Source organism: Silurus aristotelis (genome assembly GCF_946808225.1).
Source record: "Silurus aristotelis genome assembly, chromosome: 25".
Taxonomy (NCBI): Eukaryota; Metazoa; Chordata; class Actinopteri; order Siluriformes; family Siluridae; genus Silurus; species Silurus aristotelis.
The window spans coordinates 2,598,424-2,622,011 of NC_139598.1; the positions used below are offsets into that span (position 1 = coordinate 2,598,424).

General features: G+C 40.3%; 2 protein-coding genes across 7 annotated transcripts; both read left to right on the forward strand.

Annotated features, from left to right (window-relative positions):
- The first annotated feature begins 551 nt into the window (after positions 1 to 551).
- Positions 552 to 10,876, forward strand: tmprss7 (transmembrane serine protease 7). 3 transcript variants are annotated; one of them, XM_083529192.1, is made up of 18 exons: positions 552 to 752; positions 3,330 to 3,537; positions 3,629 to 3,759; positions 4,137 to 4,204; positions 4,617 to 4,810; positions 5,636 to 5,671; positions 5,760 to 5,988; positions 6,135 to 6,259; positions 6,518 to 6,630; positions 6,762 to 6,868; positions 6,969 to 7,105; positions 7,413 to 7,520; positions 8,073 to 8,180; positions 8,362 to 8,478; positions 9,287 to 9,479; positions 9,617 to 9,885; positions 10,000 to 10,136; positions 10,285 to 10,876. In XM_083529192.1, the coding sequence occupies exons 1-18, from the start codon at positions 687 to 689 to the stop codon at positions 10,450 to 10,452; spliced, it is 2,514 nt and encodes an 837-aa protein (XP_083385318.1). In that variant the 5' UTR covers positions 552 to 686; the 3' UTR covers positions 10,453 to 10,876. The 3 variants fall into 3 exon arrangements, with proteins under 3 accessions (XP_083385318.1, XP_083385319.1, XP_083385320.1); XM_083529193.1 differs by lacking the exon at positions 552 to 752 and adding an exon at positions 1,086 to 1,129; XM_083529194.1 differs by lacking the exon at positions 552 to 752 and adding an exon at positions 1,117 to 1,125.
- Positions 10,877 to 11,512: 636 nt separating this feature from the next.
- LOC310719450 (suppressor of tumorigenicity 14 protein homolog) lies at positions 11,513 to 22,172 on the forward strand. Of its 4 annotated transcripts, none has more exons than XM_083529173.1 (19): positions 11,513 to 11,814; positions 13,328 to 13,514; positions 13,708 to 13,835; positions 14,939 to 15,006; positions 15,772 to 15,965; positions 16,057 to 16,164; positions 16,258 to 16,477; positions 16,550 to 16,692; positions 16,785 to 16,882; positions 17,041 to 17,150; positions 17,275 to 17,408; positions 17,686 to 17,790; positions 18,272 to 18,379; positions 18,560 to 18,673; positions 19,282 to 19,398; positions 19,952 to 20,138; positions 20,295 to 20,566; positions 20,676 to 20,812; positions 20,914 to 22,172. In XM_083529173.1, exons 1-19 carry the CDS (start codon positions 11,728 to 11,730, stop codon positions 21,079 to 21,081), a joined length of 2,685 nt encoding a protein of 894 aa, XP_083385299.1. In that variant the 5' UTR covers positions 11,513 to 11,727; the 3' UTR covers positions 21,082 to 22,172. The 4 variants fall into 4 exon arrangements, with proteins under 4 accessions (XP_083385299.1, XP_083385300.1, XP_083385301.1 ...); XM_083529174.1 differs by having other exon boundaries at positions 19,955 to 20,138; XM_083529175.1 differs by having other exon boundaries at positions 18,563 to 18,673.
- The last annotated feature ends 1,416 nt before the right edge of the window (positions 22,173 to 23,588 follow it).

Sequence of the window (23,588 nt, forward strand, 5' to 3'; positions counted from 1 at the left end):
ATTGATAACATATGTACTCTTCTTCTTCTTCTTCTTCTTCTTCTTTTTTCGGCTTACCCCATAGGGGGCGCCACAGCGGATCATTCGTCTCCATACACCTCTGCCCTCTACATCTGCCTCTTTCAACCCGACTACTTGCATGTCTTCCTTCACCACATCCATAAACTGTTTCCTTGTTCTTCCTTCGTATCCCTGTGTGAATGAAAACATGCTGAAGTGTCCCAAAGGCACCCTGTCCAGTGAAAAACACATGATACAGGAGGTTCTCATGTATTCGCACACATATGTGATGCAGTGCTCTTTTCTTCCTCTACATGTCCTCTTGAGTGCCTATAAGGATGTTAGATACCAGTGTCTGCTCCTCGGCCTGTTATTTATTAGTTATTTACTTATTAATTTTTTAGTTCAGTGAGATTTTTAGAAAGAAGTTTCTATCTGTCTGTAAAAAATAATAATGAAGTGAACTCTGAAGTGAATGCATCTCTTAGATAACAGAATGAAGGAAACCGGAGCTCAGCAGCTGAGGATAAAATTACACGCGCTTACCGGATGCTCGTGAGCGCCGCTCGGCATCTTCTCGCACGTGCACCACCGGTGTCTCCGGCGCACGGACATGGTGGCTGTGCGCGCGAGCTTGTTGGGAATCCTGTATTTGAAGCTTAAGGTTTGAGGAATGAACCGGCGGTATGGAGGCGCGCGGAGAGAGCAGCCAGGGGAGCGAGGACGATGCGCCACCGGAGGACCGAATCAGTGTGAGTCACATTGTGCTGTAAAGCATCAGGGTTCCATTATCACTGAACACCTGGTGTGTGTGTTCTTCAAAGGTGCATGAAGTGTTCCTTTATTGAGAGTTTTAAAAGATTGTATACCAAATGCTGTTGGGAAAAAAATCTACAGCAAAGTTTTATAAACCTGCTGATAACCTTTCTAATGGAAGTGGGGTTTAACTGTGTGGTTAATATTACGTCAGACTTTATTTAAAGCTCACAGCCAATTAAAATCATTCAATTAATAAATCGATTAATCATTCAGCCAATGAAACGGTTTTTCTCGCACATGTTGTGTTCTAAATAAACCAGTTTTACCAGTTGAGTTTATTCGCAGCCCCCGGTTAGCTCATTGTCAGTAAGTAAGTAAAACGAGGAGATAAGATGACAAGGCATGAATAATAAATGTTTTTAATAAATAATAAATAATGAACAGGTTAACTCAGACGCACAGCGGGGACACAAATACACCGGAAAGTTTTTTAACAGGAATCTGAGGATCTACCTGTTTTTACAGCTTTACACAATGACTGTTTAAAACAAACAAACAAACAAACAAACAAACAAACAAACAAACCTATAATGCATAAACATTAAGATAATTTACTTTAAAAGGTTACAGGACGCATTGTTTACATATCAAAGTAATAATTAGATGCATAAATATTCATGACGTGTTTGTGTACAGTATAGCCTGCAAAATAAATCTAACACATACACATACATTAAATAAGAATAAAATAATGACTACCTGACTGCCTGTGTTTATATTTAATATTTACTCTTTGTTGTTTGTTATATTTTATTTATTTGTTTGTTTCTAAATCTGAATGCTGATTGAAGATGAAAAAGTTAGATGAGGGTTTCGAGATGATCTGATGAAGAACTCTGGTATAAAACAAACCTCTTTTAGAAGTAGCAGCATCAATGTGAGCATTGTTAACATGGTATTGTACTTTTGGCCAGTAGGTGGAGCTAGCATAATATTTGTTGATCATGTTCCTGAAGATGAAGAAGTTTTATGTCAATTTATTGCTAAGATACGTACTGTTTGGCAAAAACTGTTATTTTTTAAATAACTTTGAATAATGACTGGATTTGTAGGAGTAGCGAAAAAACTACAAAACCATATTGTTTTGGACAATATGCAAACCTGATCTGAACTAAAGAGAGGTTGTTTTTTTAATTTGATTTGTCTTAATCATTCTGAATCTTAAACTTAATCTTAAATCTTCACACACTTTTACACTTATACACTTCCTTACCCACTGCACAAAAGACATGAGAGTAGTGGTGGGCAGTCAGGGCCAGCAAAGCTTTCTTTTAGTACTGTCAGAAGCACTGACCTACATTTACAACCTAAATTCTAATATTTCGTCCATGAATTCTTTCACAACAGTTTATTCTCTTCATTTCGTAGCGTTTCTCTCGGCTGCACTGCTTCCAGTATGTGTATGTGGATGTTAGATTTTTTGTCCAATCAGATTTCAGCCTCTATGTGCTGCCATGTCAATCTAATCTGCACAGGGCCTGCAAAAACTGTACTGCTGGCGTTTTTACCATCGAGAATATTACCAACAGGTCTGTTTCTTTAACCAATCAGATTTCATATTCGCTTCACAGGGCAGCTAGCTGGCCCAGAATATTCCGTCCTCTGATTGGTTGGTCAGAGGGAAACTGTTACAGCCAAGTTCGACTGGCAAAACACGAAAATGTGTAGCTCTGCATGTGACTTTTTTATGCCTACGGAGGAAGAGAAATTGATTTGGTCTCAGACATAGAATAGACAAAATTGTTTTCACCCTCTATATGTGAAATGCCTCTCTCTCTGTAATGCCACGAGTTGTTATATTGAGTTTTCGTATAGTGTTGATGGTTTCTATAATTGCAACGTGATAGTGGTGGTGTTAGGAGGTGGATTAATTTGGGTACATCCCCACTTAAGCCCAGGTACCAAATGCACGGCCCGCCAATGCATGAGAGTGATGTCACACTTGAGCTGTATGAAATGCCTGATAAACTGTTGATGAAGAAACATCATGTGTTGTGGCTCAGAGATAAAGCTGGTTCATGCTTGCTCCTTCTTGACCTGCTTCGTCTCTTTCTGTGTTGAGTCACTGAGGCTATATACCTGTGGATAAAGACAGATGTATTGTATTGGCACAGTTCTTTTTATTTCTGTTTCACATCACAGAAACAGTGGCGTTTGGAATTACCAGTCCATGTGTCACACACACTGAAAAAAATCTAACCATTAACACTTCTACATCACATCTACCACTTAGATATACCACATCTACCACTTCTTCCAGTAATATACTCCAGTAACATTTACCACTAACACCATCTACTGTATTTACCCACTGAGTGCTACCATCTACCACAGACAAAACAAATGTTTGTGAAAATTTAGATAAAAAGGTGCCAATAAGCAAATAAGGTGATATAATTTTATTCCTCAAATGTAACTTCTTACTATAGACAGTGCAAAGAAAAATAGAAACCAGCCACTGACCTGCAATTTACAACAAATATCTACATGCTGTATTTTTTTTGCTACAGGTGAAGGACGTGTCTGTGGAGCTGGCCACGGTAGACGCCATACTCGATAAACTATGTAAAAAATACAGCAGACGCAGAAGGAGAGCAAAGAAGGTGAAAAAAGCGAAGAAGAAGCCGCTAGTGAGCCTGCAGAACCTGGTCTTGATTATTACAGTGGTGGTGTTTGTCATTGTGGTGATCATGTGGTCACTTCTCTGGGTTTTTACCTGTAAGTGTAGCAGGATAGGTGCAGCAATTTCTAATGAAAGTGATGCATCAAATGTTTGGTCATTTTGTTAAATATTGTTCTTTTTTTATAGTTCGGAGAGAAAGCAACAGTGGTGTATACTTCGTTGGTATGTTTCGTGTTGCCAACGTGGAGTTCATACCGGAGTACCGGCATGCCGACTCTAGTGAATTTGTATCCATGGCAAATGAAATACAGCAAGTGGTGAGGCGAAAAAACAACTTCTCTAATAAACAATATATTATACTGTATAACGTTACATTTTGTTACTGAGAAAACGTACTGACTGATAGAAATCACTGACACTGGAGACTCCTTCCATGAATGCTACCTAAAAGTTTTTTTGCTGTATCGAAAAATTCTAGATTTTGTAATCGTTTTAATTTTCTATGTCTTGTGAATGAGCCTTTATTACAGAAACAAGAATGTATTGGAAAGAGCACATTAATATAACCCAGTGGATAAACTGTTAAGAAAATGTATCAACTTTTTCTGACCAATCAGAATCAAGAATTTAGCAGCACTGTGGTATAAAAAAAAAACAACCCATGAAAATAATTATGTGTGTTCTTCTCCTTCAGGTCAGCAAAGTCTACAGATCCTCTTCCGTATCAAAGCTTTACAAACACACTGTCATATCTGACATGAGGTACTGACATCACACATATTTTTAGTCTTTTTTTGCAGTCTTGGTGTATATGTAGTTAAGACTATAAAAGTAAGCTACATTTTGCTTAGTGCTTGTTCTTATATTTTATAATTGATCAGTTGGTGTCCAAGAGGTGTTAATGTTAACAATGAATAATACATCTATCAAACATCAAACCTTCTCCTCATTCACTTCTTTACTTTGTAGTATTCATTGTCAGCTTTACCACCATTGGAGTATTAAACCAAAAGGAGTTTATATTCTGAACATGATTGATTATATTTGGTGTAATTAGTAGTGTATACAGTGTAAACTAAAAAATTTGAACCAATCATAATTTTTTTTATATTCAAGAAAATGATGAAAATGTACCTGAGAGTTTTGAGTTGTGGTCTGGTCTCACTCTCATCAGTAACAACGATAAAGGTGGTGTGCTGGTGCATTTCTGGATGATCTTCGTGGTGCCCAGGCTGAAGACACCAGCAGTGTGTGAGGAGTGCGTTAGTGCGATCTTTAGAGACTCGGTGCTCACATCTCTAATGAACAGATCCTCCGTGGGCTTCCTGTTGGGGCTTCCAGTAGACATCGACTCCATCTTCATTAACAGTAAGATGACGATACGTGTCTTAGGCTTGGATTAAAGATACAAATTGATTTAATTTATTCTGGCATGATATACAGCCAGATTTCACAGTATTATAGATATTTAAATAGATTGATTTAAATAATTGCCAATGTATTGAGCTTTGTGATCTTTCAAGCCATCTGGTAGGTTCTAGATATTAGTAAAAAAATAATGACCAATTTATTCTCAAATTAGAGATGATTGAAGGGTATTTAAGGGTTTGTCCTGGATGGTGGCTGAGGATAAGAGCATGGTGTCTTGCACAATTTGCTTTTAGGTTTTATTCTTTCTATAGTTTCCCTTTTCACTTCGACACAGATGATACCCAATTAGTTTGAGCAGTTCAGCAGAACCACCACTCAAACCAGCAAAATGTGTGATAGAAATAAAAGCATCTTGGCCAAATAGAAAGTCCTGATAGATCAGAAATTATGTTTATTGCAATATTTTAATCAAAAGCAACATGTATGATAATTGGTGTAATCCTAGACACTGGATTATAATTCTCACTTTCCTATGAAGGTCACATCTCCATATCTGCATGTTATTATTTAAGAATATGAGCTAAGTGTACATGAATTGGTAAGTCTACATGATTCTGGGTTTTTTTTTTAAGCTCTAAATAATATTGTGAATTAATGTCCCACAAATGTACAGAATGAGTTAAATAAGGGAAATATATATTGTTTCAGCGATATTTAAAATTTAATAACAGGTCATGTACGGACAAAAATAAGTGCAAAATACAGAATGTACTGTATAAAAAAATCAGCCATTGTATATTTATTTCACTTTTTTCTCTTTAGTTGCTCTTCGCTCCGATTACACATCAATCGCTGCAGGTAATGCTTTCAGTGTTTGATTGGCATGACTGCATGTATTTCAAGTCCCATGCCTTTCATAGTTCATACATTTTTGCCTCTGTCTCAGGCTCAGAGTGTGTGGACAAGCTGTACGCAGGAATCCCCGATGCAAAAGTCCCACTGAACGTTTTCTCCTCATGGGGAGGTTTGAGCTGCCACGTTAAGCTCACGTCTGCCCCAGGGTCCATCATTCGCCTCACTGTGAACAGGCTGGATATCGATGCCAGTGACTGCATATATGATGCTCTAACGGTATATGATGCACTGCTGCCTATGAGAGCCAAGACCTTACACAGGTTAGGGTTTAACTCTTGACTAATAAAGAAAGAAATTCATGGTAGCTGTTAAAAAATTGAATTCTCAGACCTCCTGGATATACAAGAAGAAGGAAAGAATATACAGTAAAGTATGTTTACAGTGAGTGTGTGTTTTTTCCCTGTAGTTTGTGTGAAGCTGTGCGAGTTCCAGTCTCTCTTGTCTCCACCTCAAACGTCATGCTGCTATCCTTCAGACTCACACAAGGCAACAAGAGCTTCCGAGGATTCTTCCAGGCTGTTCCTGAGGAGGGTGTGTGTGTGTGTGTGTGTGTGTGTGTGTGTGTGTGTGTGTGTGTGTGTGTGTGTGTGTGTGTGTGTGTGTGTGTGTGTGTGTGTGTGTGTGTGTGTGTGTGTGTGAGAGAGAGAGAAACAGAATGTAAGAAAGACCGACAGAGTGATACAGGATGTCTGAACTCTGTGATTCCTTTATGCTGCGAATTTATAGTCAACTTCTCAAATTGTGTCTCATCCTGTGTCTTTCTTTTTTATCTTTCTCATGTCTCTATAGAATGTCTAAGTGTAGCTGAAATTCCAGTGTCCCCCAGTGAAGCAGGAGAAATGACCAGCCCGTTTTACCCCAGTCTTCTGCCCCCGCTGTGCTCCTGCACCTGGAGGTTTCAGGTACATCACAAGACTAAAAATGTTTTAGATAAAACTGTTCCATACGTGTGATTTGTCTCGCTTTAGAAGCGTATATAATGTCTAATATTTTAGATATCAGATAAGAATGAGGTCATGTGACTCATTTTTAGACCAGTAGCCCTTTTCTCGGCGTGGCTCTGAAGTTTCAGAACTACATCCTCTCCCCAAAAGACCTGACGCCGTGTGAACATGGCTGGTGGAAGGTCAATGAGATCATGTGAGTGATCGTACATTAGTTTCGAGTTTAATGATGAAATGTGAGCTCAGATTGATAACTGGTTGTGGGGGGGTTTTGCTTGGTCATGGTGATCCTACAGATACTGCGGCCGCTACGTGAGTCACACAACTGTCTTCCGCATTCCCGAGAGAAATGTAGAGGTGGTGTTTCGATGCAGCTCTCGCAGTGCTGAGATGTCTTTCAGCGCCACTTACAGCAGCTTCAATATCAGCCAACGTGAGAGCAATACCGCCCCCTGATGATAGTAGAAGTTATTACAATTTGATTTCAAAATATTTTAAAACGTGGTAGATACAGTATTATTCTAATATATAATACTTTATCTTTTTATTGTATATATATATATATATATATATATATATATATATATATATATATATATATATATATATATATATATATATATATATATATATATAAACTACATATTATTCCTGCTAAAAAGCTTTCACGTTAATTACATGACCATGAAGGACATATCATCATGTTTTTTATTATCATGTTTTTTTGTTTTCTTCTCCAGCATGTCCTGAGGGTCACTTCCTGTGCACCACAGGGTTGTGTGTGGAAAAGGAACGGCGCTGTGATGGCCTGGATGACTGTCAGGATGAGAGCGATGAAGTTTTTTGTTGTATGTCAGTTTTCTCTTTATCTCTAAATCACCAAACTAATCAGGAAAATTGTCTGAGCTATAGACAAAGATGAACAAAGAACGGCAGCATATTTCATTAAAGAAAAAAAAAATCCTGATTCTTTCGTCCTTACACACAGTGAAAGTCTAAGGACTGTTGTTGATTGTTTTTATGAAAATATTTAGTTAGAATATTTTAATAAATTGTTCAGTCTAAGCAGTGTTATATAGATATAGATATATAATATAGATATATAGAATTTTAGTTAAACAATTTCCTTAAATGTAATCTTATTAGATTTATAGCACAAATCATTCAGGAAAGACTAATCAAGCCCAAACTTTTTTACCAACTTTTGGTGATGAACCACATATTGATGTGATGCACATATGTTTGGCCATATAGTGTATTTCACTTGAATGCTTAGGATCACATGACTTATCCTACACATCAATACCTTGTAACCACCAGGAATGAATTTCTTAGTACGGATCTGTAAGGATGAATTGCATCTCATAACACATTGGCACTGATGTTCTTTCAATATGCAGCAAAACCCTTTAAAAACTGCGGCAGTCTGGCTCCTCTTCATCCACTTTATGTTTGCGATGGAGAGAAGGATTGCCCTAATGGGCTTGATGAAACCAACTGTACCCAAGGTAAATTGTCTTGACTCTTCACACACTATAAAATCTGCAATATTCATATTATTTTGGAAAATAAAAGATGTAGTTCACCTAAACACAAAGCAGTTTTTTGTCATTCCATTGTCACTCTTGAATGGCGAAAGCTGAACGTTAGAAGTGAATATGTTCTGACAGAAAGCTTGATGCTCTGCAGAGACTGGCTGCTCGAGGATGTGGTATCAGTGCAGCAATGGAGCGTGTATCCTAAAGAAAAATGCGAAGTGTGACGGATTTCATGACTGTCTCGATCACAGCGACGAGAAGGACTGCGGTGAGTTCTCACAAAACACGTGGCCCATTTTTAACCAACATACGCCTTTTACCTTTAATTACATTAACCGGGTGTGTTTATTTAAACTCCAGAGTTGAGTTATTGAAATTAGGAAAATGATTTGGCTGACTCGGATTTCAGTTAGTTAACTTTCTGGTCATTCTAAAAGCCACACACAGACTTTAATTATAAGCACTGTGATTGTTAGAGCAATGACTCACCCAACCCCAATCCTCCCTCCCCTGACACACACACACACACACACACACACACACACACACACACACACACACACACACACATTTTAACTGTGCTTCCATGAGGATATTGTCAGCCTTAGCTCCATACTATACGAGGTCACTAGTGCGCTGAAATTGCTGTGTTAATTGCAGTGTGCTGGCAGTGATTTTGAAGGGGCTTTGATATAAAAAAAAAAGGCTGGGCTTTGATCATTGCTCTGGTTCCAAAGCAAAGGCCTGTATTGAATTAATAAGATGGTGCTCTTCAGGGCTATGGCTGGTCAGCCAGTCAGTGCCTTTCAGCTGCTCTCTTTCCCAAAGTGAAAAAAAAGAAAAAATCTGTGTTTTTCAGCAGGAGTGTGTTTGGCTCTTATGTTTTTTGACAATACCTATTCATAATCTACAACAGAAACTATTTTAACCACACTCGTCTCTATCACAAGCTCCCATTTCTCTCAACTACCTCAGCGACAAATATTTTTTAATCAGTACTGTGGTGTAATGAAATTCTCAAATCCAGTTGCATAATTGTGTATTACTTTGCTAATAATTTAATCATAACCATGCAGCCTGCGGTCAGCCTGTGAAGCGTGTGATAGACAGCACAGCTCGTCAGGAGCGAGTGGTGGGTGGAGTCAATGCTATAGAAGCGGAGTGGCCATGGCAGGTTAGTTTGCATTTCTCTGGCCATCTGTACTGTGGCGCCTCCGTCATCACCAGCGAGTGGATCATCTCCGCTGCACACTGTTTCAGCAAAGAGAGGTAAAGTCACAAAACGTGCTATGATCTGATTCTGAAAACTTATTTATAGGGTACTAGCCCGGATGATTAGTAGTACATGTAAAATTGTTTTAAGTAGGTTTGTATATTAGTGCTTTGAAAACCTTTGTCTTTACCAGACTGTCAGACCCTCGGCAGTGGATAGCTTACATGGGCATGTTGACTCAGGGCAGTGCTAAACACATAGCAGAGATCCGCCGCATCGTGGTGCATGAGTTCTACAACGCTCGGAACTTTGATTATGACATCGCCCTGCTGCAGCTCAGAAAGGCGTGGCCCAGCAGTCTGGCCCCCTTTATTCAGCCTGTGTGCTTGCCTGCTCCATCACAGACCCTCACTGAGGGACACCGCTGCTGGGTGACCGGCTGGGGCTACCGCTCTGAACAGGGTGAGACGGGAAACTAGATCAAATTTAGTGTGGCATCAACGATTAAGTTGTTTGTTTGTTTTTTTTGTTTTTTAAGAAATTGGTCACCATATCCATCTTTGACGTTTTTCTCAGATAAGGTTCTACCTACTGTGCTGCAGAAGGCTGAGGTGAACGTCCTTAGTCAGAGTGAGTGTAAAAGGGCATATGGTCCTGTCTCACCTCGCATGCTGTGCGCAGGTGTACCTGGTGGAGAGCGAGATGCCTGCAGGGTTAGTGCACAATAAAGCCCCTTAAATATCTACATGATCCCCCACTGCACTTATCATGCTAGCTTGAATCAGAATAATTGAAACAATAATGCCCATGCTTGTGAGTTAAAGTCTTACTCATTACCTTTATGTTTCTCTTTGACTGCAGGGGGACTCCGGAGGTCCTCTGTCATGCCAGGCTTCGGAAGGTGGGCGCTGGTTTCTGATAGGAATCGTAAGCTGGGGGTCAGGCTGCGGCAGACCTAACTTTCCCGGAGTGTACACTAGGGTGGTCAAGTTCATCTACTGGATCAACAGCCACATTTACAACTCATGAAGAACTTACAAAACACACAGCCAAGCATCATGACCTCTACTCAATGGACCTCAGTATCTGTGAACAGACGACAGCATTATCACAGCCATCATTAACTTATTTGAGCAGATTGTGTGCAGATGTGTGATTGTCTAGTGTGATTCAAAAGACTTCAATGCATGGTCTATGAACATGGGCATAGAAAATATGTGTATTACAAAAATAAATAACATTTAAGAATTTGAGTGATTATGCTGGAAATGATCATAAAAATCCATCTAGCTGCTCTACATCTTTACAGCTGTTTCTTCACCCTCTCACCAGCCAAGACTAAAAATGCAGCTCATATTAACCAGAGATCACAAACTATCCAGTCCTGAGACTTTTCAACTTATACTACATTTTCAACTGCAGCAATTATTTCACCAATTGATTCCTATGAATTCACCAGGAGGCATTTCTACTAAATGATGCATTCTTTTCTGTGTGTGTTTTAAATAGCATCACACTTCTGACTGTGATCTGTGATGACAAATCAATCTTTACTTTTTTTTTTTAGTCACTCATTTCCATAAAGTTAAACTTTCCTCAACTTTGTGGCATTATTCAACATGCCCACATTGAGTAGCCAGCGATCCGTGTCACTCATGTTGCCAGAAGTCACCAGCTTTCGTTAAAAATGAATATTACGGTCACTTTATCTCCGTGAAGCAGTGGATATGTGAGTGCAGTTTTACACTGAAGAGACTCCTTCACAAAAAAAAGACAAAAAACAAACCTTATATTAGTGGAAACGATCATAAATATTAGAATGACCGTTGTATATTAAAATAGATAGATAGATAGATAGATAGATAGATAGATAGATAGATAGATAGATAGATAGATAGATAGATAGATAGATAGATAGATAGATAGATAGATAGATAAGAAATATTTAAATACATTTAACTTTAAACCTTTTTGGCTGTTCCCTGATTAATTGAATGACTTTGGACACACGTCCAACCATATTGACTTTGCCCACCGGTTCTTGTCGGACGCCTGAGTGCCACCGGTTTATAGTGGTGCCTTTGTGCCGCGCTGCATCATGGGAGCCGTGCAGCACCTGTGCACGGGCGGGCGCAAGCATTGAGCGCGCGCAGCGCTGCACCCGCTCAGCTCGGGTTTCTTTGCGCACCGAAAGCGAGGCATCGTTACGTTTTTTTTTTTTTGTTTTGTTTTTTGCCTCTTGTAGGTTCATTTCTCCGGCGTCGTGCTGTGTCGAGTGCGACAGGGAGACACACTGGACCAGGGATGAGGACTTTCCCCAAAAACAGAAGCTGCGAGGTTTACAGCGTATCCGGTTTAGGACACTGTGGAACCGCAGACTCACCTGTACAGGTAAGAAAGAGCCTGAGTGGGACTGAGAGGGAGACAGTTGTGCTTTACCAAAGAGAAGACAACCGGCATTTAATATAATATGAGTTAAAGCTTATAGATTACAATACTAATAAAATAACAATCAAGACTGATTTAATTTTAGTTTAATTTCCCAGTTTAAGGATCAGCCAATCATGGCTTTTCTGTGTAGTGTTAATGCGAGATTTGTTTACTGAATTAAAATCACAGTCAGGAAAACTGCAGCTTGGTAGCTGTCAAAGTTTGTATATGAAAGATGATGTGGCAGTACTGAATACCAGACGATGGAGCGGTGAACCTACTGAGAAGGGCCGTGGGAAAGCGGACCCTTGGAGTTATTCTCCACAACTCCACAGGGAGGGAGACCTCACCTGGTTATCTCTCTCTCTCTCTCTCTCTCTCTCTCTCTCTCTCTCTCTCTCTCTCTCTCTCTCTCTCTCTCTCTCTCTCTCTCTCTTTTGTGCATACATACAATATCCATCTTATTATCCCTATAAAGATCCAATACACTCTGAACATATCTTCCTTGTTGTGAGGACACTTGGTCTCCACCAAGATATATATATATATATATATATATATATATATATATATATATATATATATATATATATATATATAAAAAGAAAACACATCCACATGCACACGGTTAACTGTAAAGCTGGATTAAGTGAATTGATAATTATCAATTATCAAGTAAACGTGCACTAATGAATGAACTAATTGATAGCTGCAGGGTGTACAGACATACACACAATACACCCGGGCACAAAAGAACTATAAATATATACAAAATAATTAATTTCAATCTGAATTATTTGATTTTATATATGTATTATACTATTCATTTGAATCACATCACAAGACTCTGCTCGTGTGTGTGTGTGTGTGTGTGTGTGTGTGTGTGTGTGTGTGTGTGTGTGTGTGTGTGTGTGTGTGTGTGTGTGTGTGTGTAATTTCCCATAAGCATTTCGATGTATATAAATATTGACATTCTGTGTAAATAATTATTATACCTAATTGTATTAAAACACTGGTATTTTTATGCATGAGAAGAATATTTAGCAAAAGAATGGACTTGGAGGAGAACCTCTGGTGTCTCTTCAGCACAGGTTGAGAAAAAGAGAAGAAAAAAAAGAAGCAAATGATGTGGGAAGCCGACATTCAGTCAATTAGGACAGCAGGCGTCTCTACACTTGTCTGGCAATTCAGAAAGCCCTGCCTCTTGCACTTCAGGTGCTTAATGCTTGGCATGTGTTTTAAGGAAACGGCTGAAGGAAAAAAAAAAACTAAGGAAAAGGGCTTTGTGTGTGTGTGTGTGTGTGTGTGTGTGTGTGTGTGTGTGTGTGTGTGTGTGTGTGTTTGTCTGTCTTTTATTTTGACCTTTAAAAAAGCGAGCTTCTGCAAACTTCTGCAAAACATCAGTAACTTTGTATTATATTATTTTATGCTAAAAAGTTTTAACTGTGTTATGCTGCTGAACACTTATTTGTAGGACATTCGAGTAAATGAGCCGTTTGAAACTGTGAGGGCTTCTGACAGTGAGACTCAAGCTGGGTCAGACACCATGTGGCTGGGGGACAGAAGAGCCACCTTAAGGGCATGGCGAAAGTGGGTACTGGGTGCCGCCCCCCTCATCCCTCTGTCCACTGCCGTTGCACTGACTCTCCATTTCCTTGCATGTAAGTTAAACCCTAGTGCAAGGGTAAAATGCAGAGATTGTGGTCGAGGATTTTCCTGCATCACACCAAAGGACATCATACATAATGTTTCCCTTATGTGTCTCAGACATGATTCATATAATATCAATGAATGTTCATGTAGCTCATAAGAATAGTGACTTATCAGTGCATTGCACTTGTATTGCCTCTACAGCTTCTCCGTCTTCTACAGTGTTCTTCCTGGGAGGAAACGTGGAGTTTTCCAACCTCAGCTTTTCACCTGACCTGGCTGATCCTTCCTCTACACAGTTCCACCTTCAGTCTCAGGCCCTCAGCCCCTATGTAAGCATACACACAGACTGTACTCAACATGGTCTCCTTGGAATGTGGCAAAACCTCTAGAGAGCACTCTGCGCTGATCCATGCCCTTGGCAGTGTCAGACATGAAGTCGGCCAGAGCTGCATCTCTTGTGGTGTGCCGCGCTCTTCACTGTGGCCCTTTTAAGATGTAAAGCAGGCTGTAAGAGGGGCCCCTGCTGAGCTTTTCGGCCACTCCGTGGCCCTCTTAAATGTAAAGCCGGCTGTAACTGGAGCCCATCCTGGTGCGAGGCAGCACGGTGAGAGCATGTCCCAGAGGGCCAGAGTCTTTTCAGGGCTGAGGACAAGAATGGCGTTTGTGAGAACCGCAGGACCCAGGCAAGCCGAGTGAGAAGAAGAGCAGGCCCTCAATAAAAACATTGTCTCTGCACTTCCTCGCACAATCAGATGCTCTGTGTCTGTGCACTGAGAGGGACGCAGGCCGAGAGGAGAGGAAAGGTAGATCGAGGAACAGAGAGGAGAGAGGCCAGAGAGAGATGAAGGGAGAGAAAGAGAGATAGACAGAAAAAGAGAGAAATTTTTATTAAATAGGCATGAGGTTCTACAAGTGAGTGTTCCAGCATGTCTTAATTGGCCTGAATAATGACTTATGTAAAACTTGTAACCCTGTTTAATATGAGTGAATGGGCAGGTGTGGTGGAGTTGTGCGAGAGTGTGCCTGTGCTTATTAAAGGTAGCCTGAACCCACTGCCCGCCCCCACCACCCTGCACTTCAGAATGACATTGAGCTCTGGACAATGGCGCTCTTGTTGCCTATGGCTCCTGTTGCTCAAAGCCAATCGCACAAGAACGGGGCCTTTTATGCCAAGACTGCATGTCTTTGCCGGGGCTACTGATGTCACACCTTGTCCAGTGATGTCACTCTTTCTGTCGGTCTGAACACAGGGTGACGCGTACGCAATCTAGATGATGCAAAAGACTGGAGTGAAACTTCTTACACTCCTTTTACCTCTTTGTATACTTTAAATGAGGGGCTGTTGTTTGTGTAGGTTGATTATTTCAATATTTCTTTACACTGCACGGATGGTGTTTAACAGATGAATGATTCTTTGTTTGCGGTGCTTCAGTTCTCAGCGTTATATGAGTCATCACCCTGGAGGCCATACTACCGCCGCTCAGGGATTGTCGCCTTTAGGTAAGAATTCTCCTGATTTTTTTTTTATTCCTTACTCCAATTGTAGTTGATCCAAGACAGATTTAGTGTTGGAAGATGAAAGCGTTGAAATCAAACAGACTTGTTTATGTTTTTCCTGACACTGTAATCTATAAAAATGGACAAAAAGGTACCACAAAGCCAAAAACAGTAGTAGTATAGTAGACATTGTCAGGTTTTACACCACTACATGCATCAGATTCAGGTATGAGCTCTTCTAATATTATCACAAACTGACAAATGCTGTTACTGAACCACACAATGTCTTATAAGTTTCGTGTTCAGTGCTCAAGTGTTAGTTACATGTTATTGGCTTACAGCTGCAGTGCAAAATTAAAGAAAAGAGACACAGGCCTCATTGTAGTAACTTCTGTCACTCTTGTCATTTATGCTGCTCACCTACATTAGAGCTGAAATAAGTGTTGATTAGTTCTGTCAATATTTAAATTAGATCTGTACAGTGGTCTGTACAGCCATTTCTCTCTTTCACCATTTTGACAGCCAGTATTTGACGAAAAAATTAATTGATTAGGCTTATGTTGGTTTTGTATCTCTTCAACAAGTGTTGATGTAGGTTTCAAGCAAAAAATAACTGATTGTAAAATCTGACAGGTTTTCCCAGACCACCACACGTACTTGTTGCCCAAGATAGAAGTACAAATGACTTACACACTGTTGTAATATCAGCCTACAAAAATATAAAGGCTTAAAAATGCCTGTATGAATGTTGTGGCTCCATGTTTTTAGTGAAGGAGTTAATGGGCTGAACGTTTTCTTCTGGAGTAAGTTCTCCACTCCATCAGCGGCCATTGCAAATGAGCTGCAGAGATCTAAACCTGCGTGGTTGCAGCGGCATCTTCCCGGCACTAACAAGGTTCTTCACAGCAGGCTGGATGAACAGTATTACTTGACGAAGGATGAAGACACACTAAGATTCCTGGGTGAACTCTTTGGACTGCATAGAGATAAATTCTGTACATTGCATTAGAGGTGTGAAACAGATGCCTGATAATGTACAAATCTTACCTGCAGGATTAAATTTAGACAGTGAAGATGATGATGATGATGATGATGACATGGCAGATAAGATAAAGAATCCCAACAACCTGCAGAGTGGCAAGTGGCAGCTTGGACTTCAGGGTAATATCAGATAATACAATTATGTGCCATATATATATATTTTTTTTTTTACTTTTTACTTCCCTGGTATCTTATGTCCTGCTTGGTTTACAGCAATGTCTTTTGACCTCTACGCCAAATATGGCAATAATCGAACTCTGAGTTTGGTGAGCCCGAAAAAACCTTATTACCAGTGGAGGCTGAGAGTTCCCTCAGGTCATGTAGTGCGGTTAGATGTAGTCACCCTGCAGGGGGCAACACCCGGTAGCTGTTCAGCCAACAAACTCTCCGCATATGACTTCCTGCTTCCTCTTCAGAACAAAATCATAGCCAGGTGTGTATGCACATGATTTTATTTTTAAATTTGCACAGGCTAGTTAGCATGAAAGCATGCTGTCGTTGATAGGTGGTGTGGTTTACCAGTGACCAGCTCATCCCCGGTGATGAAGCTGACATCCTCGGGAAACGTCATGCTCGTCACTTTTTCGTTTAGTCGACAGAGGCATGGAGCTATCTTCAAGGCCTACTTTCAGGCTATACCAAAAGCCGGTGTGTGTTTGCCCAGCATGCCATTTTGTATAGTAATCTTTGGATGATTCCTCGTTATACAGTACATCACTGATGTTGATCTTCTTCGACAGAATGTGGAGGCTTTCTGTCAGCTTGGAATGGCACCATAGTATCCCCTTACTATCCTGCCTACTACCCTCCAAATGTGGACTGTAACTGGAAGATCAGGGTGAGTTGAGGCCAGGGAGTGTTCCCATGTCCTGACTCTGCTTCTCAGTGTTAGTGCACATGGCTTGTGAACTGTATTCAAAGCCACAGGGGGGGATGCTCCTTCTTTTGTGCTAGAGTGCATCCTTTGAAGGTGGCTGACTGTGGTTTCTCTTTCAGGCTCCGCTACCTGGTTACCTGCTATCCATAACCATTGTGATGCTGGATATTCAGGACTCACCTACCACCAGCAGCTGCGATAAAGACTGGCTGGAAATCGGTGGCGTCAAGTGAGTGTCTCTATTTCAGAGGGCCCATACTTTATGGCTCCAACTGTAGTGTTTGCTCGACCTTGTATGTGGTTGATCATGCTGGTGTATGTGTACCTGTGCTTGTGTTTTCCTCCGTGATCAGGCTGTGTAATCCAATTGGGGACAGCAGCAGGAAGAGGATCTACTCCTCCCCTGTGTTACTGCACTTTCACTCCGACGAGTCTCTGACTCACAAGGGCTTTTACCTGGTGTACAGAGCCTTCTCCCCAGAGAGCAGTGAGCACACTATCCTTTTGTGTTCTCCCAGCGTCTGCTGAATGTATGACAACGTTTAGGGCTTTATTTTGCAAAGCGACTTGGCTGTGGTTCATTCTAAGAAGTGCCTTTGTGGTGTGACTGTCTTGGACACTGTTGTTTGTCTTTTTTTTTGCGGATGCTTTGTAATGTTTCTGGGCCAGTAAAGGTCGAGTGTACTATTACAATCTTTTTTTGTAGACTAGCAGAGCAAGTAATTTACTGCCAGTATTTACACCATGCGCGTTTTTCACTCCAGCGTGTCCGAGGCAGTTCCGCTGTGGAGATGGACGCTGTATTCCTCTAAGGAAAGTGTGTGATGGAGAGAGGGACTGTGCAGACGGTCGGGACGAGGCCAAGTGCTGTAAGTAGCCTTGTGTGATATAACAATATTATCATCCCTACAGGATATTATGTTGCAGCGATACCCAGTGATGTTTATCAGCGATATATTGTATTACCAGACTTGTGTACTGCTGGCATTGTGCGTAGGTGCGCTGCAACAAAAAGTTGCTTATTACTCAAAAAAATGCGGAAAGTTTTTGAATTTTCTCCTCAGTTAAACAAGAGATATGCCAAATAACATGTGCATCTGAACGATTTTGAGGTGTTTAAATCTTCCAGTATTAACACAGTCATCCTGGAAGTCCTACCTCTTTCCCTAAATTCATCTTGTTCTCATTTTCTGTCAAAGTAAATGGAGAATATTTAAGTTCATCAATGCGAAAGGTTACTAATAAGAACTGAAATCTTTACTATAATATACATCAACTCAACATTGACATTAGTGTATATACCTATAAATGATCATTATCTAGTTGTTTTTCTGTGGTAAAATTCGACAGCGATGTGTAAACCAGGAGAGGTGTACTGTGGGAGTGGGCAGTGCAGACCACATGGGAGCCAGTGTAACCTTCAGGCTTGTGGAGACAGCAGTGAGGAAACAAACTGTGGTAATTTAACACTTTTCCTCCTCATGACCTCGACTTATCTCAGACCTGCCTGCACTTTATCACTGATAAAGATCTGTTGTCTATTTGAGTTATTCTCACTTAAACACTGGAAGAGTTGTGGTGATTGTGTAATACCTGATTATTATACATGTGTCTGCTCAGAGTCTGTTCCCTTCTTAGCAGGTAAATGTTACCACATGTGCTCGAATAAAATATGCCTTCCCAAGTCTTCTGTTTGCGACGGTGTCATAGACTGCAAAGACCGTAGTGATGAGCTCAACTGCACAAGGGCATGTGAGTGCAAGTATTTTTTTACACAAAGCATAGCAAAGAGTTTAAAGAAAAATATTTACACAGCTAATTCAACCTAAAGCACCAAAGAACATAGTTCTTCATAGTAGAACATAGCTAGCTGCCCAAAAACTTGGATCACTATTGTGGTTCTGCTAGTAGTTATAGATTGTAGTAAGTCCCACTGCACTCAAAATCACATCCAGATATCTGCCTATTTAATTAGCAGATAATGTAAACTGGTGATGTTCCTAAGTGTGGGGTAACGAGAAAGATCTTTTTTTTTTTCCCCATTCTGTTTCTTTATGTTGTATTAATTATAGGATAATATATTATTTTAGTTGTGTTCGATATTTCAGGTGTATTAAACAAATCTCTTGCGTGTTTATTCTCTTAATACTTGTGAAAAAGTTTTTAATTATGTTAATCCAAATTTAGTCCGAAGGTTTTTGAAAATAATTTATCTTAAACATATTAAGTTTTATAGTTGTAAAACTAAACCTGGCTTTCACCATAAACACCATAGAAGCAGGCATAGGGAAAGAAATCTTACAGAGAATTTATTCATGCTTAGTATTTATCCAAACCCTGCATTTGTTTTGAACATGTAGACAAAGGGTGCTCACCGACGTCCTATAAATGTGCGAATGGCAAGTGTATTGCGAAGTTAAATCCTGAGTGTGACGGCATCAAAGACTGCAAGGACGGATCAGATGAACTACGCTGTGGTGAGGATCCAGCTGCTAACCTCTTCACTGTGGTTATTCATCAACTCTTCATAGAGCTGTTGACTTATTGATGGTGAAGAAATGCTTGAGCTGTGTTTAACTGTGGGCCGAACACTTTTCTATAAAACACTGCTTCCTGTGCAGGGATGTGAGATAGTCCTCTGACCTAGGACAGATTTTTGGCTTTCATAGCAAATGGATTTCCTTCTGATGATAGAAGCTGTTATATATGCTAATGTAAATGAACTGCTTCATAGTTTTAAAGGAGCCTCTGCCTATTTTTTTCCCCAGAGTGTAAGTAGTTCTTTGAAGATGAATTGAAATCAACACTGTCTTTTAAGAAATTTGTGAAAAGGTGGATGCTTGGAAGTCTTTTGTTGATGTTTGCTATAGTTTGATTTGGTAAAGTGTGCAATCCTTGTGTAGTATGAATTATATATGTTTATAACGCCTTTCTTTTTTACAGAACAGAACTTATGTTTCATGTATAGTTAGATAAATAAAGTGAGCCATACCAATGCTGAACCCAGGCTGTGTCCTGTTCTCACTGGAGCAGGGTGTGGCACTCGGCCAAGGAAACGGGCGAAGATCGTGGGAGGGACGGACGCACAGGCGGGTTCATGGCCCTGGCAGGTGAGCCTGCAGATAGAGCGCTATGGCCACGTGTGTGGAGCGTCTCTAGTGGGCAGCCGCTGGCTCCTTTCTGCTGCTCACTGCTTCCAAGACTCGGATGCCATCAAGTGAGAACTGGCTTGGATCTCAGTGTAGACCTGTAAAGCAATAGTACATTGTAACATTTACACAATTTTTAATTAGTAAACCATGTATTCTTTTATATTTACAAACTTTGTAGACATAATTAGACGATAATCTGAACAACTTGTCGACTTGTGCAGGTACTCAGATGCTCGTGCCTGGAGGGCTTACTTGGGCATGCGGGTCATGAACTCAGCTAGTAATGCTGCTGCTACACGCCAGATCCGCAGGATAGTCCAGCATGCCCAGTACGATCAGTTCACTTCTGACTACGATATTGCCCTCTTGGAGCTCAGTGCCCCTGTCTTTTTTAATGATTTGGTACAGCCCGTGTGTGTGCCAGCACCATCACATGCCTTTACCTCTGGCACCAACTGCTTTGTCACTGGCTGGGGAGTCCTCACTGAGGAAGGTAAACCTTTAAGGAAGTCACCACATTGTGGGTCTCTGCTCTGCCCTCTTGTGGACTGTAAGTGCATGTTGTTTTTTTCTGGGATTTAGGAATTATTTTATTGTTTTAGGTGAGCTGGCCACTCTGCTGCAGGAGGCTACAGTAAGCATCATCAACCACAAAACGTGCAACAAAATGTACGATGATGCCGTCTCTCCCAGAATGATATGCGCAGGAAGTGTACAGGGAGGAGTCGATGCCTGTCAAGTGAGTTCCTGTGTGTGTGTGTGTGTGTGTGTGTGTGTGTGTGTGTGTAAAATTCTGTATATTTATCTGCACTTCATTTATGTTAATGTTTGTGCATGCAGGGAGACTCCGGGGGGCCTCTGGTGTGTCTAGAGCGGGGCCGGAGATGGTTCCTGGCTGGCATTGTGAGCTGGGGCGAGGGATGCGCACGACAAAACCGGCCCGGAGTTTACACACAGGTCATCAAGTTCACAGACTGGATCCATCAGCAGACTAAAGGCCAGGTGTGACATATCAACAAAACAGCTTGGATTTCATCACGATTTGCACACACTCTGTCGTTCTTCATGGACATCAACCCAGACGTCATGGTGTGTAGCGATACCACAAACTCTGTCACGTTTCTATGAAGGAAACCCCCCTCAGTCCAGGCCTCATCCTTAACCATTTCATACCTCTCTGCTCAATAATGCTCTTTTATATCCTGAACGAAACAGTGCACATGCCGAAAGCCTCAAACGACAGACCGTTATTTTAGTAATGTTAATGCTCTGTTTAAATAATATGAGTGTCAAAATATGCAAAGAGTATTGCATATGCTGCATCACTAGTAACATACATGTAATCCTATTAACAGATTTAACCATATTTATAGACTGATGAATACTCATCGTGTGTCCCTGAATACTGAGACCACTGTTTCTTGCTCATTTCATAAAGGCCATATAATTACTGTGAAATTACTTGTATGTAAAAAAAAAAAAATAAAAATGAAAGAGTATATGCCCTAAGATACAAACCTGGTGAAAACTACAACCTACTGATTCACTCACTCAGTCTAAAAGTATTTTGCTTTAGTAATTTTTCTCTCATTCATTGCTTTAAATGATATTTGATTCGAGTTAATTGAACCCTGAATCATGCGGGTAAAGAGATTATATTAAACCTAAATAAAATATATTTTGCTGTTCTGTTCATTTAGCAGTATTTAGCTACCCAATTCATGCTAATCCTATACACGCCTTTTTTTTTTTTTTTTTTTGATAAACCCAATTTGAAAACAAATGTAGGAGTAATTTAATTTTAGGGAGTAAATTGCTATACTGAATGCACAGATGAATCAAGTGAGAAGCAGGTTATTATTAAACTATGTTAGATTCCATAGTTGTGCTGGTTAAGCATTACGGCTGATGGTTTTTCCCACATTGCCCCCTGTTGGTGAGGGCAAAAACTGCAAACTCCCACTGGGTCATTTTCGTTAACTCTTCCCTTTCCATGTATGTTGAACAACCTGATATTGATGTCAAATGATCAGACTTTATGTTTATATTACATCTGAAATATTAGACATATATTAAACAGAGGTGCTATACCAGTTTGACTTTGTGGTCATGTGATTTTGTGCATGTGCTTAATTATTAAAAGGAATAAAGGGGTGGAAAACAATAGACATCCAAAATTGTGTATTTCTAAAGCACTGAATATGCACTGAATGCATATTAATGCTAAATAAACGCTAAATAAAGCATGTATATACTATTACTACTTCTACTACTACTAATAATAATAAAGTCAAAGTAAACTCATAAGTTTACATTTATGGAGAGTGTGTTAGAGAAGTGAAGAAAAGAGTGCATGCAGGGTGGAGTGGGTGGAGAAGAGTGATAGCAGGAGTGATTTGTGATAGAAGAGTATCTGTGAGAGTGAAAGGGAAAGTTTATAGGACTGTGGTGAGACCTGAGATGTTGTATGGATTAGAGACTGTGGCATTGAGTAAAAGACAGGAGGTGGAGCTGGAGGTAGCAGAGCTGAAGCTGTTGAGATTTTCTTTGGGAGTGACGACGATGGACAGGATTAGAAATGAGTTTATTATAGGGACCGTTTGTAGGACGTTTTTGAGACAATGTGAGGGAGGTGAGATTGAGATGGTTTGGACATGTGCAGCAGAGGAACATGGGGTATATTTCAGTAGGAGAATGCTGAGGATGGAGCCACCAGGAAGGAGGAAAAGAGGAAGACCAAGGGGGAGGTTTATGGATGTGGTGAGGGAAGACATGCAGGTAGTTGGGGTTCTGTTTTGGTTACTAGACGTTGTGTTGTACAAAGTCTAACGTAGAGTCACTGTTGGATAATTTTAAGCCAGTGTTTACCTCTGTGCTGGATTCTGTCTGATGTATACAATGGATACTAAGCTACTACACTGTGGGACAGAAAAGAAAAACAGAAAGAAATACAATCAACTGGTTGCCCAATTGTGCACACAATTTCATGTGTCTGCACTTAGATTTAACCAATCACATTGCAACGTGTGTTTTAAAAAAATAGTTATATAAATCACTGAAGGGCTTCTGAATAACTGCAGTTATCCCAGTATGTGATAGAATCATTTTGTATTCTTCACCTGTCTGGGGCTCTGAGGTTGGGTGACTAGATGGAAGGGGGAAAAACATGCAATCCTGCGTAAAATTACCAGAACCATGTAGCAAGAACATTTCTGGTTTGATGAAACCATGGTAGAACAGCTTATGGCCATAAAAAACTCATATTCATGGTGAAGCATGGTGATGGCAGCATCATAATAGCATTGTATAAACAAAATCCACAGGATTCTGTTAGGCAGCTAAGAAAAGAAGTTCACCTTTCAGCATGATAACAGCACAAAGCAAAAATGAAAGTCAAGAAAAATTTCTGAAAGATGACCAACAATTTGAAAAGGTCAGGGTTCAGATCTAAATCTAAAGGGAAAATCCGTGCATTGATATAAAGAGGGCTGCCGATGAGACTCGCTATAGAGCAG

What these genes read in the sequence shown, in the direction of transcription:
- tmprss7 (XM_083529192.1), top strand. Translation starts at nt 687, where the DNA reads ATGGAGGCGCGCGGAGAGAGCAGCCAGGGGAGCGAGGACGATGCGCCA. An exon ending in ACTGTCATATCTGACATGAG is followed by an intron (nt 4,205 to 4,616) that starts GTACTGACATCA and finishes CACTCTCATCAG; the next exon opens with TAACAACGATAAAGGTGGTG. An exon ending in AGAGCCAAGACCTTACACAG is followed by an intron (nt 5,989 to 6,134) that starts GTTAGGGTTTAA and finishes TTTTCCCTGTAG; the next exon opens with TTTGTGTGAAGCTGTGCGAG.
- LOC310719450 (XM_083529173.1), top strand. Translation starts at nt 11,728, where the DNA reads ATGAGGACTTTCCCCAAAAACAGAAGCTGCGAGGTTTACAGCGTATCC. An exon ending in AGACACACTAAGATTCCTGG is followed by an intron (nt 15,966 to 16,056) that starts GTGAACTCTTTG and finishes TCTTACCTGCAG; the next exon opens with GATTAAATTTAGACAGTGAA. An exon ending in AGCCTTCTCCCCAGAGAGCA is followed by an intron (nt 17,409 to 17,685) that starts GTGAGCACACTA and finishes TTTTCACTCCAG; the next exon opens with CGTGTCCGAGGCAGTTCCGC.